General features: G+C 35.4%; 1 protein-coding gene across 16 annotated transcripts in view; it reads right to left on the bottom strand.

Annotated features, from left to right (window-relative positions):
• Positions 1-21729, bottom strand: part of PTPN13 (protein tyrosine phosphatase non-receptor type 13) — a 218290-nt gene that overhangs the window by 148644 nt on the left and 47917 nt on the right. For all 16 annotated transcript variants that reach the window (XM_053666414.1, XM_053666421.1, XM_053666415.1 and 13 more), the window contains exon 2: positions 19235-19354. In XM_053666414.1, the coding sequence (XP_053522389.1) occupies positions 19235-19349 (115 nt within the window). In that variant the 5' untranslated portion in view covers positions 19350-19354. The remainder of the gene's footprint in view (positions 1-19234; positions 19355-21729) is intronic.

Below are 21729 nucleotides of genomic sequence, written 5' to 3'. Positions count from 1 at the left end.
CAGAAAAACTTGCTCAAACGGAATTTCAAGCAGCTAGAGCCAAAGTTAGAAATAAACAGAAATTTGATATGCAAAGAAATGTCTTAGCACTTCCTTCAAATGATCTTTTCATCTAAGATCCAGCTCCACATATTTTTTCCCTGAGAGATCTTGCCATGTTTTTCAAATGGCTCCCTTCATTTTATATTTTGGCTTTCCATGTATGGTATGAAAATTAAGAAAATGATCAGAACTGGGTAACAAACATGATAAGAAAAAAACAATCAAAAGTATCACGAAATTCTTGAAAGACTTAGAACAGTGACACCCCATTGACCTGAAAAATCCTTTGCCTATTTAGGCACAAACAGAGAAACTGTAGTCTTCCCATTTTACATGTGGATATAAGGTTCTTGGCAAAAAATTTATGCAGAGACCACTGTTTCAAACTCTGAAGGATCGGATGAAGTCACACTATTATATGGGATTCTCTCAAAAGTTTAGTTCATGTGTGCATAAAAACATATACATTATTAAATTAATCATTTTGTGTAAGAATGCACAAATAAGAATAAACTGTTAAGAATATTTCCCCTGTATTTTAGTATTTTCTTGATAGTAAAGCTTTGTGATAAATTATTTAAGGTTAACTGAAAATTATACTACATGCTACAGATTGATTACCAACTGAAATTTTATTAATTCCCCATAAATTCTTCATTTTATTTTAAAGCATATTTTATTGATTGTTATTACAGTTGTCCCATTTTTTCCTCCCCTTCATTCCCCTCTGCCTTGCACCCCTCCTCTCACCAGCATTCCCCACTTAGTTCATACCCATGGGTTATACATGTAAGCTCTTTGGCTTCTATATTTCCTGTAGGATTCTTACCCTCCCCCATCTGTTTTGTACGTACCATTTATCCTTCTATTCCCTGTACCTTTGCCTCTATTCTCACCCTCCCCACTGATAACCCTCTGTGTGATCTCCATTTCTGTGATTCTGTGCCTATTCTGGTTATTTGCTTAGGGTTTTTTGTTGTTGTTTTGTTTAGGTTGATAGTTATGAGTTTATTGTCAATAGTTTTGATCTTCTTTTTCTTAGATAATTCCCTTTAACATTTCATATGATAAGGCCTGGTGATGATGAACTCCTTTAACTTGACCTTACCTGGGAAGCATTTTATATGCCCTTCCATTCTAAATGAAAGCTTTGCTGGGTAGAGTAATCTTGGATGTAGGTACTTGACTTTCATGACTTTGAATACTTTCCAGCCCCTTCTTGCCTACAAGGTTTCTTTTGAGAAATCAACTGACAGTTTTATGGGAACTCCTTTACAGGTGACTGTCTTCTTTTTCTTGCTGCTTTTAAGATTCTCTCCTTATCTTTAATCTTGGGTAATGATGATGTGCCTTGGTGATTCTCTTTAGGTCCAACTTCTTTGGGGCTCTCTGGGCTTCCTGGAGTTCCTGGAAGTCTATTTCCTTTTCCAGATTAAGAAAGTTTTCCTTCATCATTTGTTCAAATAAGTTTTCCATTTCTTGCTGTTGTTCTTCTCTTTCTGGCACCCCTATAATTTGGATACTGGAACATTTCAGGTTGTCCCAGAGATTCCTCAGCCTCTCTTCACTTTTTTGAATTGTTTCTTTATTCTGTTCCGATTGGATGTTTATTTCATCCTTTTGTTCCAAATCATTGCTTTGAGTCCTGGTTTCCTTTCTGTCACTGATGGTTCCCTAAGTATTTGGCTTTATTTCACTTTGAGTGTCTTTCCTTTCTCTTTTCATTTTCAACCTTGCTCAATCAGTTCTGTGAGCATTTTGATTACCAGGGCTTTAAATTCTTCATCAGATAAGTTGGCTATATCCACATTACTTAGCTCTCCTTCTGAAACTTTGCTCTGTTCTTTCACTTTGGCCCTATTTCTTTATTCAGGGCCTTGTTAAGTTTTAAGGGGGTGGGGCACTAGGTATTCACAGGGGCAGGGCAACCCTCCTCTCTGTGCTGCAGTGCTGCCTGTATAGGGAGGGGCCAGAGAGGAAATAATTTGGTTTGTCTGCTTGGCTCTAGCCCACTTTCCAGTGAAATCTCCTGTGAGACTAGGAGTTTCTCCCACCACAGCAACCCCTGTGGTCCACAGTAAGCTCTGAGTCTCAGTTTCCCATTCAGGTAGCCCACCTGCGAGGTCCGCTCGCTGCCTTACTGGTCTGGTTGACTGTGTAATTCCTTGGTTGTCAGAGTTCCATGCAGTTTGATTTTCTGGTGCTTCTGGATGTTTATTGATTTTAGATTGGTTGTTATCCTCCCTTTGGTTGTGCAAGGCAGTGAAGGGTTTCTACCTATGCCTCTATCTTGGCCTGAACTTGGTAGTATCCTTCATTATTTTTTCAAATAAGTTTTTCATTTCTTGCTGTTCTTCTTCTGGCACCCCTTTAATTCAGACATTAGAATATTCAAAGTTGTCCCAGAAGCTCCTAAGCCTCCCCTCATTTTTCTGAATTCTTGTTTCTTCATTCTGTTTCAGTTCAATGTTTATTTCTTCCTTCTACTCCAAATTGGTGATTTAAATCCCAGTTTCCTTCCCTTCACTGTTGGTTCCCTGTATACTTTTTTAAAATTTAACTTTGCATAACCTTCACTTTTTCCTCTATTTTGCAACCATACTCAACTATTTCTTTGAGCATCCTGAATACCAGTGTTTTGAACTGTGCATCTGATAGGTTGACTATCTCTTTGTCACTTAGTTGTTTTTCTGGCGTTTTGATCTGTGCTGTCCTTTGGACTTTAATTTCTTTGTCTTGACTCTCCTGTTATGTTGTAAGGGGCAGAGTCTTAGGTATTCACCAGGGTGGGGCAACCCATGTCACTGAATTGTGGTGCAGTGTTGGCAAATGTTTCTTCTTTAACTTCTTGGTTGTCAGAGTTCCATACCATTCCATTTTCTGGCAGTTCTAGTTCTTTTTTGTTTTTAAATTTGTTCTTGTTTTTCTTTTGGTTGTGCAAGGAGGTACAGTGTATCTGCCTATACCTCTGTCTTGGCTGGAAGTCTAGTTCCCCATTAACCATGTTACTATTTTCTAGAACTTCTGTTTCTCTAATGTGAAGCAAAATAGAATAGCAATCCCAATTTGAAAATAAAGTTACGTGAATGAGTGGAATTGAGACATCTATATAAATGCAAATTGACACTACTAGTCTTTCCAAAGACATTTTACATTACATAAATTTTCTTTTCTTTAAAGGATTTATTTATTTTTAGAGAGAGCAGGAGGGAGGGAGAAACACAGGGAGGGAAACAGCAATGTGAGAGAGAAACATGAATCAATCAATTGCTTCTCACACAGGCTCCCGACGGGACCAAACCTGCAACCCAGGCATGTATCCTACAGGAATGGAACCGGAGACTTTGTGCTTTGTGGGATGATGTCCAACCAACTGAACCACACCAGTGAGGGCTAAATAGTCTTGCTATAGCCAAGCATCCAACAGCATTTCATAAACTCCAATAAGCCTTTAGTCCTAAAAGACTTATGTTCTGATGCAGTAGTTCCCAGACCTTGCTAATCATACAAATCTCTTTCTTAGAGGTCATATTGTAAAATACAGATGATTTAAGTTACAAAGTATCCTAAAATAGTACTAATTTTTACTTTAATTCCTTGGGGAATATACTTCTATAAGTATTCTATTTATTACATGGTATTCCTGGCTAACCTCGATCCTCAATTTAGAATGGTTTAAAATTTTACAATTAAGCCAATTAGTACTTATTAAGTAATTACACATATGAAATAGATATTTTACTGTATCTTATCATTATCTTTGGGTATAACACAAATTATCAAAGAAGATATTTATTTGAATGTACATATACAAACTATAGCACCAGCATGTATTTTCAGAAAAAAAATTTATTTGTAATAGAAGTTATAACATTTGATTAATATAAAGTTATGCAAATTTATTATTCTAAATTGATATCTTATGAGCTTTTCTTCACTAGGAGACAAAGATATTTTTCTTTTTTAGAAATGATACTTCATTGCACAAACACAAATATTTTAATTTTTATTCCTTCTTTTTTTTTTAAACACTAAACACATGTAATCCACCTATGCAAGTCATAACCCCTGCATTCTTGGTATGGCTTCTGATCAGTTAGGCTTCTAAGTAGTAGTTTGTTATATACTTGTAAGACTCAAGATAATTCCAACCATGCATCTTGGTAACAAAACATTAATGAGACCTGAGTTTTTAAAAAATATTTTATTTATTTATCTTTAGAGGGGAAGGGAAGGAGAGAGGGAGAGAAACATCAATGTATGGTTGCCTTTCATGCTTCCCCTGCTGGGAACTGGCCTGCAACCGCAGCATGTGCCCTGACTGGGAATCGAACCTCGATTGTCTGGTTCGCAGGTCCGTGCTCAATCCACTGAGCTACACCAGCCAGGGCGATACCTGAGTTTAACAAAAGTGATATATAGGCAGCCCTGGCTGGTGTGGCTCAGTGGATTGAGCACCAGCCTGCAGACTGATAGGCTGCCGGTTCGATTTCCAGTCAGGGCACACGCCTAGAATGTGGGCCACGGACCTAGCTGGGGGCATGAGAGAGGCAACCAATCACTATTTCTCTCAAACATCGTGTTTCTCTACCTATCTTTCTCCTTCCTTTCCCTCTCTATAAATGAATGAATGAATGAATGAATGAACAAACTTTTTAAAAAGTGATATATAGGCAATCTATATTAGTAAAACTAAATTGGTTATTATTAAAAGTAACAGGGTTTAAATGGCTGGACAATATGCACAGAAGGAAGCGAATCTCCAAGAATTTGCTTTCTTCTTCAGCAAATCTCCTTGGCTACCTGATCCAAGCATATGAAAGAAATAGTAACAGTTCCTTTCATTTCTTATTGGCATCTGTATTATATTCTGAGGAATCTGCCCACTTCATTCCTTTGATATATTAAGTTCCTCCTTTGTTTTTCTTTGGTTTCCACATTTCTCACCAACCTTCTGTATTCTCAACAATAAAAAGTACCCACCCCAAAATTACATGCCAAAGTACTAAACAAAATGCTTTCGTAACTCTGTGTTCACTTATTTCTTCCAGAATGTAAGTGGCTTAAGGATAGGAATTGGAATTTCCTAAAGATGAGGTACAGTGCTATTATAATAATGCACTTGAAATCCTTGAAAATAATAAATGTTTACAAGTCAACTGTATTTCCATAGGTCCATAACCCTTTAAAGGTGCCCTGCTCTACTCTGCTCTGACAATAACATCAATTTAGATATTGCTGGACGGACACACACACACACGTTATTTTAGACCCCATTATGAAGAAAAACAAAGTTTTCTTTCAACTTTCTAACACCAAAAACTAAATTATTCACCTTGAGAGAATACTCTGGATCTTTATTTTCCAGTCTTTATTACTTTTAGTTATTGTTTTCAAATATTATTCAAAGGAAGTGTCAGTTTTTGTTAATTCTAACACTGAAAATTATTTTTTCCAACCATCTGGACTTTGGGGCCAAGCCAGGAAGTGTTACAAGTAACTGTTTTTCCAAATTATAATAAAGTAATTTCATATTAGAAAGGCAAACTAATTTTAAACTAGAAACGAGTTAAAAGGTAGCTCTTCTCTGTTTATAAGGAAGAAGCTAAATAACTGACACCACACTCGGAATGTCATTGACTGTACATTTAGAAATAAATTGCCACACCCACCTAAAAAATTATCCTTATTTGGCTTGTTCAAAAATCTCACTCCTAAAGTAAAGCAAATTACAAAAGGACTGTCCACACATACCGTTTTTTATCTGACATGTTCTATAAATCCAATTAAAATATCTATACTGTATCTCCTTAAGCCTTGTGGTAAACACCTTTGCTCTCTTCCATGCTGTCTGATACATGGATGTATTATTACACATACAACCAGCACCTAGAAAATATCATGAGATTAACACCAAATTCTATTTTTCCAAGGAAGATCCAAACTTTGAGAGCAAAATTATTCTACATAAATGTAGTATTTTAGTTGGTAGACTTCTCAAAATTTTTGCTCTAAGATAGTTTCTTTTTTAAAATACACAAGTCATATCTTATTTGACCAACCTATTCAAGCAGTTATAAAGATGTTAATCTTGGGCCCTGGCTGGTGTAGCTCAGTGGATTGAGTGTGGGCCTGTGAACCAAACAACCACAGTTCAATTCCCAGTCAGGGCACATGCCTGGGTTGCAGGCCAGTTCCTGGCAGGGGACTCACGAGAGGCCACCACACACTGATATTTTTCTCTATCTCTCCTTCCTTTCCCCTCTAAAGACAAATAAATAAAAATCTTTTAAAAAAGATGTTAATCTTGAATGGTAAAATCTACTTAAAAACATAATTTTATTGCTAGTTTCTTAAAGCACTGGCACAGTTTTGCCACGTAACAACCTCATGATAGCCTCTGTCGATCAAACAGCTGCCACATTATACTTGCCATACAAAATAAACTACTGAGGTAATTAGCAATAGAATGAGTTTTATGGTAAAGGTCTTTTATAAAGCAGCAGGTTTTTGGTTTTGTTTGTTTGTTTTCAATAGAAAGTTTCATGTCAAAGGAGATCTTCCACCCCTGCTATCTATAAAGCCTGGGGGGGGGGGGGACAAAATTCAAAAAATGACCTCAGCAACTTCTCTTTACTTTCAAGGGCCTGGAATCTACACAAAGACGGAAAAAACAGTAATATCAAGGGGAGACTAGCATTTATCTCATTTTTGGAGAACTGAATGAGAAGGTCAGTGACAATTACTATATATTTTCAGTTTCCAGAGAAAGAAGGAAACACACTGTTTTTTAGAGAGGAACTTGTTTATTGATGATGACATAAATCCACATAACCCTGACTTGTAACTAATTATGAAAAATATTGTTGTGATCACTAATGCCATTCTCTCTGGTTGTTCAGGTCTCACCTCTCCCTCCATTTACATTTTTAATATGTTTTCCTCCGCAAAGAAAAAAGGGGGAAGGAAGTTTATTTGAATGATAAACTATTCCGTTTTTCAAGAAGAAATATTAAGGATACATTTCTCATAGAAATGTTTAACAATGACTGGTACACATCACTCTAAAGTAAAAATCTTAACTTGTTACTAAATGATATAAGGCACAAAGACACTTCTTAATTTCTTTACTTGAGAAAAGAGTGAAGTAATTGTACTGTGTTTTCTTTAAAAAGCTTGGTTACATAAAACACTCTGAGATTTAGTCTCAGAGTAGAGAATAGAAGTAGAGTAGAAGTTGAGTAGAAGAAGGCAGAAAACACAAGAGTGCACATTGTATGATTCAATTTGTATAATGTTTATTTTCAGGTAAAATTTAATCTATGTGATATGTCATAAAAATGACTATTCTTGGTGACCTAGAATTGACCGACTACAATGGAGCCTGAGGGAGTGTTCTAGCACCCATTGGTGGTGATGCTGGTGTTTATATGAGTGTACACCTTCATAAAAATTTATCAAGCTATACCATTAAGAATAATGTTTTCACAGTATACATTATACCTCATTATTTTTTAAAAATCCCTATAATACACATATAAATTAAAACAATGAATATAGTGAGTAAAATTACATATATCAGCAAGTATGGCACTAGAGATAAAGAACATGACCTGTACCAACATTTGTTCTAAACATATGACTCTTTAAATTTATAAAATGGTCTATTTATAAAATCCAGAGCCAAATAATTTCAAATCGCAAGTGCCTTGACTGTGTGTTTGTGGGAAAAGAAGTTTACACTAAGTGCTTCTTGTACTTGTTAAGCAACCCACATTATTCATTTTAAAAATGCTAGATATTAAGCTAATTTCATGTTTTATAGTTTGTTTCCAGGGTACAAGTGCAGTAATTTTATCAGGTTCAAACACATTTAACTTGAAGAACCTGTTAATTCTGGCCTTATGAATGCAAGGCAAGATGTAGCATGCCAAAGGCAACTGATGTGCCCTCTCCAACAACAAGTTATGATTGTAGATGATTATAAATGTGATATAGATGAGTTAGGTTTTGGTCTTTTAAAAGCTGCATACACTATATAATATTCATGGAAAAGCCTGAAAATACATCTTTTAGTAAGTTGCTCAATGAAGAGTTTCTTGATGGTAAATTTTTACTTTTTTTTGGAACCATAATTTGCTATGACATTATGTTCTACCTGCACATTCCAATGCAGTAGCCATTAGCTATATGTGGCTTTTGATTGGAAAACATTTTCTTTTTAAAAACAATGAATTTCAAATTAATAAAGAAAAAGGTCAAAGCTTTAAATTTAAAAACTAAACAATTTTTGGAAAATATGATATATTTTTATAAGTAGCTTTAACTAAAGTGTAGTTGACACAAAATAGCTGCAGGTACTTAAAGACTACAATGTGATGTTCTGACATGAATACACTTGTGAAGCTATCACCACAATCAAGATAATAAACATATCCACCACCCAAATATTTCCTCAAACACTTCTGTAATATCCCAGCTTCCTGGTCCCTTGTGTAACTTTCATTCCACTGTTAAGTTTATCATTATAGTTTAGGTCACATGTTTAGAATTTTAGATTAGAATCATTAAGCACGTATTATTTTTACCAAATTTCCTTCACTCAGCATAATTCATTATTTTGAAAGTGGCCTATGTTGTTGCATGTGTCAATGGTTCACTCCTTTTTATTGCCATGTAGTATTTCATTACATGATGTGCCACAATTTATTTATCCATTCACCTATTGACAGACATTTATTTATGGCTTTTGGCCACTGCAAATAAACATGCTATGAACTTTCATGTACAAGTCTTTGTATGGACATATACTTTAATTTCTTTTGGGTAGCACATGTATATTTAACTTTTTAAGAAAATATTAAGTTTCCAAGATGTAAAACCATACCATTCTACATTCTCACTAGCAGTGTATAAGAGTTTACTTGCTACCAAGTCTTTGTTAATTCTTGGTATGGCAGTCTTTTAGCTTTACTTATTTATTTTTTTAAATTACTTTATTTTTGTTTATTTACAGTTGCTTGTTTACCTGACCTCTCCCCCCACCCGTCATTTTAAATTTTAAATGTTCTAATATATATGTACTAGTATTTCTGTGGTTTTAATTTGTATCTTCTTTATTTATGATTAATGATGTCAGACTTTTGTATTTTCCGGATGACTAATATTTCATGTTATTATTTGAAATTTGAAATCTGTATATCTTCTTTGGTAAAATATCTGTTAAATCTTCTGCTCAATTTCATTGGGGGGGATTGTTTGTTTCTTACTGTTGAGTTTTGAGAGTTCTGTATGTAATTTGGACATAGGTCCTTTATCTGTTATAGAATTTGCAAATATTTTCTCCCACTCTTTGACTCCTCATTTCATTCTATTAACAATGTGTTTAGAAGAGATGTTTTTAATTTGGATAAAGTCTACTTTATCATTTTTTCTTTTATGAATTATGTATTTGGTATCATATCTAAGAACTGTTTCCCTAACCCAAGGTCACAATGATATCCCCCATGCTTTCTTTGAGAACTTTTATATTGTAATTTTAAGTTTTTATATTTAAATCTGTGACCCATTTTGAATTAGCTTTTGTATGTAATATGGGGTAAAACTCAAAATTGTTTTTTACCCAATACATTTTTTTTTAGTATATGGATATCCAACTATAACATCACCACTCATGGAAAAGACTATCCTTTGCATCTTTCTCAAAAACCAATCAACCATATAAATGTGGATCTCTTTCTGGACTTTGTAATGTTCCACTGATCTATTTTGATTAATGTAACTATACTAATAAATATTGAAATAAGGTAATGTGAGTCCTAGAACTTTGTTCTATTATATTTCAATGTTTTGGCTACTCCAAGTCCACTGAATTACCTTAAGGATTTTAGAATCAACTCACAAATCTCTATAAAGAAAGGCATTGGGATTGCATTGATATGGACAATTTAGAGAATACTGACGGCAATACTGAGTCTTCTGAAGCAGGAACACAGCACCGCCCCCTCATTTCTCCAGGTGTTCTTCCATTTCTCTCAGCATTGTTTTGTAGTTTTCACATCTTTTATCAGGTTTAGTCCTGATTATTTCATAATTCATATTCTACATTTTTAACAATTTAAAATAGTACTTTATAGGGTAGCAGTAGCCAGAGGCAGCTTGTACCAGGCTAACCCCCTGAACCTGTTTCCAAGAACCTCTTTTCCCCAACCTAGACTCTACCTTGTTGTGTCTTCTATCCTCAGTCCTTCCTTGAGTTTCACTGTCCTCAGCTTTGACAAACGTCTTCTCAAAATCACTTGGACTCGTATTGTGAAATCTTTCCTGAACAAAGTCAAGAATCCACACACTACAGACCTGCCTGAGGCAGACTGGCTGCAGCTGGGTCCCTGTTCAGTAACATTGCAACTGAAAAGACAAAATCTCAGACAGGGGCTCTGGCTGGTGCAGCTCAGTGGATTGAGCACGGATTCCTGACCAAAGGGTCACCAGTTTGATTCCGAGTCAGGCCACAGTCCTGGGTTGCAGGCCAAATCCCCAGGACAGGGCTCACGAGAGGCAACAACACATTGATGTTAAAAAAAAAAAAACTCGGATGGGTAGAGGTGGTCTTCACAATTTTGTAGACCTCAATACAGAGAAATCACAATCTACATAGGAAAAAGTACCACACAGTTAATTGGTAGTGTTTGTCATGGCATGGGATGGAAGAGGGTGGCATTTATGCTATGCATCTGCCATCCCTCATCTAGACAGCTTTCAGTCTTATAGGGTGTTCTGTTTTGTTTTTAATGTGCAGACAACTCTTTAGGGTCCCTAATTACAGATCACCTTGAAGATTCAATCAAGGGAGTCATTCTATGGGGGTTTTCCACTTTCCTTTCCTAGTTGCTTCCTGGAGGGCTAATGCAGAAAAAAATTACTTTTCATCTTTCAGTTCTTACCAAGCCTATTTCCTCGTTCACAGCCAGCTAGACTATTTCAGAGCTTCTAAGAGAAAACTATGATCTATCAATCATTCAGAGGCAGAGCAAGAACACTGTATCTCAGCTTTTTGTTGCAGTTGCTCATATGTGCTCCAGCTCATCTCCTCACATTCTGCTTCTATAATTAGGCCTTGGAACATATGCCATTCCTGCTCAGAGGGGGACATCCTCCACTCCTGCTTCCTGACTCCAATGTCCTACCTGTGAAAAATCCTCAAGCTTCTTCCTCATCAGAAGCCAAATTTCCTCATTAGGAGCCTTAATACTCTTGTGACCAAGGAGAAGATAGATCAAAGTTGTGCTACACTTTAGGAAGCACAAGGTTTTTCAGAAACTAATCACTAATTGCAACTCAAGAACCAAAGCTCAACTCTCAGAGTATAATTCAATTTCACTTCTCTGTCTACTAATGGACCCTGAGAATTGATTTGAAATTTCTGGTGGGGGAGCAGGCCCTGTGTGTACCTATAACAATGAATAATTTTACTTTATCTGGAAAGGTTGCCTTCTGGTGGATGAAAATAAGGATTCTATGTAAAACAGCCTCACAGGCTGATCTGATCATAAATTCCTATCTGGGCAGATTATAGTGGTAGTCCTGCCCCAGGCATCCAACTTCTTTACTAAAAGGCTTGTCACTTCCTTAAGCATGCCCTGTCCATTGTTTCTGTGTATTGGTTACCATACCTTTCAAGTGCCCCCCTTTCAGGGCCCTCAGAAGAACAGACAATTTTAACTACTCTGTAACCCAATCCTCACAAGGCCAACCCCCAGAGAGCACACAATTTTAACTAATGTGCAATCCCATTCCTGAATTGTTTTCTCTCTCCCTGTAATCTTCCTTACCCTTCCTTAACTTCAGATGCATAAAAGAAGCAGCAAAACTTAATCTCGGGAGCATTTAAGATCTTGCTGTTTGGCATATGTTTGGTTCAGTTAAACTGATATAAAAATTCAAATAAATAAATAAAAAAAGATAAAATGGTATTTTAAATTTTCTAAGTGTTCATTGCTACTATGTTTGGATACAACTGATTTTTCTATATTGATTCTGTATCCTGTACCTTGCTAAACTCAGTTCTAGAGACTTTGTGTGGATCCCATCAAATTTTCTATTTAGACATTCATATAATTTTCAAATAAATAGTTTTACTGCTTTCTTTCTAATCCAGTTGCCTTTAATTTCTTCTTCCTGCCCTATTGCACTGTTTAGAACTCTGAGTACAATGCCGAATATATGTAACTAAAGCAGAAATCCTTATTCTGATCTTAGAGGGAAACATTCAATATTTTAACCTTAAGTGTAGTGTTACATATAATGTTTTTTGTAGGTGCCCTTTATCAGGTAGAGATAGTTACTTTTTTATTGGCAGATTTTTTAAAAAAAAAATCAGGAATGTTGGATTTCATTAAATTTTTTTCTGCATCTACTGAGATGATCATATGTGTTTATGTTTAGTTTATAAATATGGTGAATTATACTGATCGATTTGTGAATGTTAAATCAATCTTGTACCCCTAGGATCTACTTAATCATGATATACTATTACTTTTATGTATTGTTGGATTTGATTTGTTAAAATTTGAGACTTTTTGCATTAATGTTCATAAAGTATATTGATCTATAGCTATATTTTCCCTAATGTCTTCATCTGATTTTGATATTATAGTATTACTGACCTCATAGAATGAGTTAATAAGTATTCTCTCATTTTCAATCTTCTTCAAGCATTTGATATAGAATTGCTTTTCCTTCTTTAAATTTTTAAAATTCCTGTGGAGTAACATGAGCCTGGATTTTTCTTCTTGGGACATTTTAAACTATATATTTAATCATCTGAATAGATATAAGCAATTCAGATCATCTTTTTTTGCGAATGAGCTTTTGTTAATTTGTGTCTTTTCAGGTGCCCATTTCATGAAAGTTACTAAGTTTTCCAACAAATCTGTTAATAATATTCCTTATTATTCTTTTAATATCTGTATAATATAAAGAGATATCACTTTTGTCATCAGATTTTTTAATTTTATTTATTTACTTTTAGTGCAAGGGAAAGAAAGAGAGAAAGAAAAACATTGAGTGGTTGCCTCTGACATGTGCCCGACCAGGCACCCAACCCACAACTGAGGCACATGCCCAGACCTGGAATCAAACCAGCAACCTTTCACTTTGTAGGACACACCTGTCAAGGTATCACCAGATATTTTTCTAAATGTCCTGTTTCTATGCTCATAGAAGAGCTATCAATATTAAAAGTTTATCGTAAAGTATACATAAAGTAAATTTTACCACTCTAAATAGATATTGCTCATGAAGACTGACTTACTTCTTTTTTAAAAGATTTTTCTATTTATTTTTAGACAGAGGGGAAGGGAGGGAGAAAGGGAGAAAAAGAAACATCACTGAGTGCCCCCTAATGGAGACTTGGCCTGCAACCCAGGCATGTGCCCTAACTGGGAATCAAACTGGCAGTCCTTTGGTTTGCAGCCTAGCGCTCAATCCTTTGAGTCATAGCAGCCAGAGCAAGACTTACTTTAAAAAAGTTATATTATTCCTGTTCTGCCAGTATTAATTCTTATGTTATTAGAACTAAACCTTGTTTTCTTATTTCTAAAGATGATTAGTGAAATGGATTCAGATCTTTCCAGCTCCAAGACTTTAATTTCATAAATATATATGTATGTATATTTTTTCCCTTTCAATGGTAAGGGTATTTCCCTAAAAGTGTTTACTCAATGAAAGCAATTCTATAAAACAAAATCAGACAAAAGTTAATATTTCATGTAATTCTGCTCATAAAATAGATCATTTTCTAGTAAGATTACTTGTTTAAACAAGTATCTACAAATTCTAATTTTTTAACTTTTTATGAGTGAAGAGCAGGGGCACTTATTTGATATTTGTCCCAGCTATCTGTAGTAATTTGTAGTTTTTACTCATGCATATAACAAATTAGCATTTATAATGAAGTACAGCCAGTGGATTCATATGCCCTGTTCTCTGCAACCATATCCAAATTTGTTTTCCAAAAACAATATAAAATGTAATGCAGTCCTCTCAATTTTCCCAGGACACTTGGTGGTAACTCTGAATTTTTTTATTTAGACAATGAACTTTGCTTGGTATTTTTTTCTAGTACTTTTCTTTATCAAATGCTTCATTTTATGATCTTTTTAACTGTTTGATTTAGTAACTTTATGAATTTATTATTTTATTCCTTAAACAGGGAACCAGAAATGACCACAGACATAATAAAAGGGATTTACATGGGATTTATATCCTTGCCTAAGCAAGGGAGATTAGGTCTTTTCCTCATTAGTTATGAAGAGGCAATTTTCACAACAACCATCCAGCTACTCTAATACCTTAAAACCCCTTAATACCTTAAAATAGATTCAAAAGATCTATTTTGTGCACAAAGCAATAGTTTCATAATTTTTAAAAACGCACTGTTTGGGGCAAGTAATAAAATTGTAAGCTAATTTTTCCAAGGCAGCAAATATTTCAGTTCTAAAGATGATCCACAATGTGTATGAGAACAACAGTGTTTTTTAATTTTCCACTAAGCCACCACATAAGTTTATCCATGATGTAAAAGCTAAAATCTTAAATGTGTATGTTTTCTCTGACATAAGCTATGTTTTTCAATCAGTCAATCAGATGAAATGAGAAGCATATAATTAGGAAGAAAGGACCTTTAATAAAATTTCTCCAGAATTTTTATTTCAATGGCCACATTTAATTTTTGAATTAATACATAGTATCTCCTCAGCTGAACATGGAAAGCAAAATCTAGCTATCTACTATTTATAAGAAATGCCTAAGTTTCAACACAGACCATTTGAAAATGAAGGAGAAAAGATATTCTAGGTAAATGGCAAGGAAAAGGAGCAGAGGTGGCAATGGAATACTACACAGCAGTAAAAAAAGGAATTCTTACTTTTTGCGACAGCATGGATGGAACTGGAGACTATTATGCTAAGTGAAATAAATCAAAGAAAGAAAAATACCATATGACCTCACTTATACGTAGAATCTAATGAGCAAAATAAACTAACAACAAACACCATGTTGTCTCACTTATAAACTAACAAGCAAACAGAATCAGAAGCATAGAAACATGGAACAGACAGCTGTAAGATGGAAGGGGGCTTTGAAAGAAGGTAAAGAGATTAGTCAAGGAGCATATATGCATGACCTATGAACATGAACCATGGTGTGGGAATGGGGGAGTGGGTGGGTGGAAGGGAGCAAAAGGGGAAAAATTTGGAAAACTGTAGTGGCAAAAGAATAAAATATTGAAAAATAAATAAATAATATGATAATGAAAAAATAAAGAGCAGACTAGACAGAATTTAAGGTGAACAGTAAAAAGAAACAAAGGGTTATTTTATCTTGATAGAAGATCCAATCCATTTAAATTAGCCATTAGCCATTATACACATCACAAAAAATTGCATCAAAACACATGACAGTAGTAAGACAGACAAAAATGTCACTATAAGGATTTGACAGATAATAAGAACACAGAAAAAATTTCACACAAGCATGAACAAGCTTAAGTTATACCCTAGAAACAGATAACATATTCTTTCCAAATTCCCAGATTATTTACAAAAACAGACCATGTGTAAGACTACAACTAAATCTCAAAAACTTCTAAAAAGTAATCGCACAGATCACACATTTTAATAATAAGACAGTAAGACTAAGAAACATATATACCAACCACAAGGGAAACCAATTATTATACCACTATTATCTAAATGTTTAGAATTACACATTTGAAAAAAGTTTTACATGTTACCTCCTCTGAGGAGAAACTCATTTGAATATGGTATATTGCAACAAAGTCAGGCTTAGGTATGATTATTCAATAAATAATAAGCACAACAAGTTCATTTAAAAAAACATCTAAAAGCCTTAAATTGCAAGAAGTCTCAAAAAGATGAAGAAACAGATAATTTTCTTGACCTGTGCTCAATAAAACCCCAGTAGAAATGTTTATTACCTCCCTTTTATCTCAGGAATGTCAACTTTCATGTAAATACTAAAAAACACACAGGAACAAGTTCAAAAGACAGGAAGAAAAAGCCAAAGGATAGGGAGACAAGAACCAAAACTAACACACAGAAAGACAAAGAAAACCCAGACAGGAAAACACATTTTAGAAAACAAACTCCTTAGAGACCATTGTATTTTACCTGCTTTTATTCTCCTAACAATACTAAGCATTATTCATAAGGGTGTTTACTAGAAACCATGACCAACACCATGCATCCACAAAATAAGCAAACTCATACAGGCATCACTTGCTTTAGGAAAGTCTGTGTTAATCTATTTAGCTTTTATTAAAGATCTATATTAACATGTATTTTCTCTAACTAAAATAAATTTGAAGAGGATTTTTTGCTTTTGCAAAAAAAAAAAGACAAAACTATCATTCAGCATCTGTTCTGTAGAGAGCCATCATAGAGGCAGTGCACCTGGGCCAGAGAGCGGCATTGCCAAGCTCCTTCCCAGTGAAACCAAGGGCCCTTATGACTTTGATCAAATTTTGCTTTAAATCCTAGCTCTAGAAATCATCTCTATCTCTCTCTATTCCTCAACAACCTAAAATTTTCCCTGGATAATTAGCAACCCCAGAAGCAGCAGAAGACAGCAGCCTGCATATGACTAATGGTCTCACCATCTAGACCTCTGTCAGGCTAAAGATAACATCATGACTAAGTTATCTTTCGGTGCCTGAGTCCTATGGTGGAACAACCCCCTAGCTACTTTCCCATGAGACCTGATAGAGGGACACCAGAACAGACCTCAAAACTGTACTCACGACTGAAATAAATGGTTTATTACTCTTCCTCACCTCCTACCAATCAGTTGCCAGCATGACCTCAAACCCCCCAACCCACAGTGTCTTGTGATTTTCCCCTACATACTTTGTAAGCTACATGCCACTGGGGAGTTTGGGCTTTAGAACATCAGCTTCCCATGCTCCTGCTGGCACCTCCACTGTAGTTCTCAGTGTGTAGTGTTTGGCTCTGTTAGCACTATGTGGATGAACTCTTTCTGTTTGTAACACCTGGGAACCACACTCTGCATCAAGCTCCCATAGCTTTGAACTGTGTCTGTGAGCATCTGTGCTTTATCTGCACTTTCTTCATGTATCTAGTAAGTCTCTTTATTGTAATGTGCCAGTATTGTTATGCAATAATTCCATCTCAATGGCAAGTATTTTATATTCAGACCTTCAATCTCTATTAAAATTATGAAATTTGGCCCTGGCTGGCATAGCTCAGTGGATTGAGTACGGGCCTGCGAACCAGAGTATCGTGGTTCGATTCCCAGTCAGGGCACATGCCTGGGTTGCAGGCCAGTTCCCAGCAGGGGATGCATGAGAGGCAGCCGTACATTGATATTTCTCTCCCTCTCTTTCTCCTTCCCTTCCCCTCTCTCAAAAAATAAATAAATAAAATATTTTAATTAAAAAATTATGAAATTTGAAAGAAAGAAAACCCTCAGGCACTCAAGAGTATGCAAGGTGTTTTATATTTTAGCCAGGGCAGTGATCCTGCCATTAATAAAAAGGAAGTATTACAATACTTCATTACAATAAAAGGAAGTATTACCTCTCCCTCCTCTGACCAAACATCTGTAGTACTTATTGTCTCTACCACTCATTTGAAGTAGTAAAATTTTCACACACATTTGATCTGAATAAATCCCTTAAGGGCAACAGTGACATCTTATTGACATGTCATACAACACCTTACAAGCAGACGTTTCTTAAATATTAATTGACAATTGTTAATTAACTGAGTAATGCCACCAGCATATCTTTTCTTCAACAACCTCCTCAGGGCATGGCTACCTGTTCTAAGTTCTAGAGTGCCTATACTTTCAAGTTTTCTGGAAAACTAAAATAAAGAGAACAAAGCAACAAGGTCTATTTAAATAGCTAGAATTTAGGTAGGTGGCATTAAATAAAATGAATTCATTTTCTTTAGATTTATCTTAATTCTAATCAAAGATCTTCAAACATCTAGGTTATAGCAGAACTGGGTGGAGTGGGACCTAACACTATTTTAAGTTCCAGTCCCTGGACTGGGAAACAACAGCAATGAGAGTGACAACAAAGCTTCACCATCTGTCCCTAATTTGCATTCAATCAGTGGTCCCCCTACAACTTTTAGAAGGTTCCCATGCTCTTGGTATTTAGCAATTCAGACTTATAAATGGTTCTCAAACTTTAACAGGCATCAGAACATCCTTAACAACCTGTTATAACACAAATTGCTGGTCTGTACTCCCAGAATATTTGATTCAGTTAGGTCTACAGTGGGCCAAAGTATTTTCATTTCTACTAACTTTTTAGGCAATGCTGATTCTACTCATCCACAGGACCTGCCTTTGAAAACCACTGCCTCATCTATTTCTGTTATGTTTATTGTGCCTGATTAATCCATTCAAACCAAAGACTGATTCTTCCTTTTCAGGTGAAACTTGCTCTCTTTGCCTAGTGTTGTAAACAGGTGCTAGTCATGTGTAAATGGCAAACATCACCTTCATGTTGGAGCTTTTCAGTGGGCTATCAACTGTTTTGGGACAACTAATGAGTGACTGCCTAAATTTTCCTGCTCCAAAATGCCACACAACCTTTGGAACAGGCAACTACCTCTACAGGGAAGCACCTAAGTCGTTATTCTGTATACATTATCCCAATTTAGACTGATACACATATTATTCGCTCTGCCAGGAATGTTTTTCCCTCCCTCTAACTTGGTTAACTTCTTCTTCTTCTTTTTTTTATTTTTTATCAGATCTTAGCTTTAGGTGACTTATACAGGGAGGCCTTTCTTTTCTTCTCTATGATCATGTCAAATCCTATTATGAGTTCTCATGAGTCTGTGAATCCTTTCCAGTGTGGCCCTTGTCATGGCTTGCATTTTTTACATTTGTTTATATAAATGTTTTATTAATAGCCATTTTCCATACTAGACTATAAAATGACAATGTTTTTGGTTTTGTTCGTCATTCTATAGTATTTTCAGTCCTTATTTAGCACAATATCAGGCACAACAAAGATGTTCAAATAGATTTGAGCTTTTTTAGCTTTAAGAGGTAAGAGAAAGTACTCTTCTATACGCTGTCCCTTATGTATTTTCAGCCACCCAATATTCAATATTAGAGGGAAAACAAGACTTACCTTTCCTGAATAATTCTTGGAGACTTTCGGCACTTTGATTTAGTACAGCCCATATTTCTTCCTCCTGCAGGGGTCCGCCCCGAACCTCCAGGGCCTCAGCTAGTGACACGTGCATATTACCTAGGAAACAAAGGTAACAACAGATGGTCTGCACACCAACAACTTGACTGCACTTGCAGTAGTGAAAGTTCTACATCAATAATAAGAGACTATGAGGTCCCTGTCTACCTAATTTCTCAATATAACTTTCAATATAAATAAAATCCCACACTTAAATTCAGAGGGGGTAAAGGAATTAAAGAAAAAAACCACCACCTTCCCTAGCACAGTGGAATCAACTGCAGAGACAGAACTAGAAAATAGTGTTCTATTTCATGAGAGAAGGCAGACAGAACTTAGGGTCCCAAGGGGCCAAAGTGCAAGTGCAGATGGTTAAACCAAAGCAGCCAGACTGAAATGAAAGCCTTTCAGATTACAGTTCCAAGTTTCATCCTATCCATTCAGGTAAAATAGGAGTAGAGAGGACACCCTGCAGCCACAGTGGGAGAAGGCGGACAGAATACATCTCATCTATTGATTCTATTCACTGTTTGATTTCTATATTTCCAATATATGTAACTATAAATTGTATACTGAATGGACTTAACTATTTCTAGACCCAGCTTTGCTGCTCAAGAGGTTCAGAGAAAGCCTCCCCAAGATGTGCCACTTTGGCATGTGAATTCTTCTGAGCTGATGGCAATAGAGACCCTGCAGGCTTCTGAGAAATTTTTACCTCTCCTTAAACAATTTAAATTTGGGGCCTTGCCCATAGTAACAGTTATTATTAGAGACTTTTTTTTCCCACCTATCTACAGGACAGGGCAAACATCTAATTACTGAACATCTGCTTTTCTTATTGTCCTTTATAAGACCTTCCTCACCTCTAAAGCCCTTAAGGTGCCTTACCTGATCCTTAGTCCAGAATGCCATATTGTATCTTGTTTTAACTTTCTGTCTCCAAACCTCTTACTTGTGAGGGTCTCTGATTTTCTTGAACATGTAATTAAATTTGGTTGTTTTCTCTTGTTCATCTCTCACGTAGAATTATTAGACTAATCAAAAGAACTTTAAAGAGTAGAGGAATGTTCCCTCCTCCCCCACACTGCCAATTTACCATTTGCCCTGGGAAACATCATTTCACCTCTAGATCTCAGTTTTTTATTTGTCACATAGGAATAATAACAATAACAATGACAATAATAATACTACTACTGTTTTAGGGTGACTATGACAAGGAAAGAAGTTACACCTATAAGCATGCTTCATAATCTAAGACTCTACAAAAATGTAGAAAGGTGCCTTTGTGATAACATTTTTAAGGTCCGTTTTTCAATGGCATTCAATTAAGTTTGTGATATACTGATAACCTTGAAGGTTTTCTATGGGTCTCAATAATCCTATTTTCATTTTGGAGGGGAGAAATGCAGCTAGTCAAAACTTCCTATATAGATTTTTGTGAATTGATAATTCTTGAAAAGAAAATTGCTCTTTACTAAGATTACTAACTGAGATAAAACCAATTTAAGCATAATATGCAATGTATATATTATGGTAGGCAAAAGAAGCTAGAGGAAATGCAGAATGTTAAAGTTATTTTCTGTAATTATATATTTTGTTAGATTTTAAAATTAACCTATACAAGACTAACAAAAAAGCTAAAATGTTCATTTAATTTACATTTATAATAATTTAATTCAGACTGAAAAAAAGCAACTCCAGCTACAAATGAGAACAACTTTGTCCTGTTACTTTCCTTTCCAAATGTTTACTATGTAGCATTTTATGCACAGAGTCTGCCTTGAGGGGTGTCTACTTAAATGAACAATGTGATAGTTAAAATGGAAGATGTAAAATATTGCTTTGAAAAGCCAAAAGGTTTTATTTAGCTTGTGTAAGAAGTATATTTAGCTTGAATGATTATTTATTCGGATCCCTTCACTACCACCAAAACTCTATGGGTTTTTCTTGTACTTTATTATAATAAAAAAGGAAAAAAATCAAATTAAATTTATTAAAGGGAAAAAGAGAAACTTCATTCTTTTCTAAGAGATAGCTGAGTTATTTGTTAAATAAAACATTATATTAAGTTGTAAGTTTCAACAGAGGCATCAAGATACTATTAGCAATCAGATACTAATATGACTTGTGAAAACGATTATCCTGTTGCAAATTTTCAAGGTAATGTGTCTAAGAATCAGTTAGGTAGTTCTGAAGCCAACATACACAGTTATAAAGAGTAGAGAAAACACTGCAAAAGGAGAGTTTCTTTGAAGAGAGTTGTGCTGATTTTTCTGCTTCCGCAAGTAAGAAGGGTGTGGGAAAGTGTCATTGTTTCACCTGGAGCAAGTTAAAGGAAGCTTCAGTAGGGCACTTTAGAGTATTTGATGTATGTTCCCTAGAGTTAGGGGGGACACTACAGACTGATGCCTGATGCTTTAGGGACGTAAAGGCTA

This window comes from Artibeus jamaicensis, unplaced genomic scaffold (assembly GCF_021234435.1).
Source record: "Artibeus jamaicensis isolate MK-2021 breed Jamaican fruit bat unplaced genomic scaffold, CSHL_Jam_final contig_452, whole genome shotgun sequence".
NCBI classification, from domain to species: Eukaryota; Metazoa; Chordata; class Mammalia; order Chiroptera; family Phyllostomidae; genus Artibeus; species Artibeus jamaicensis.
This window is presented reverse-complemented; position numbering and strand designations above follow the sequence as displayed.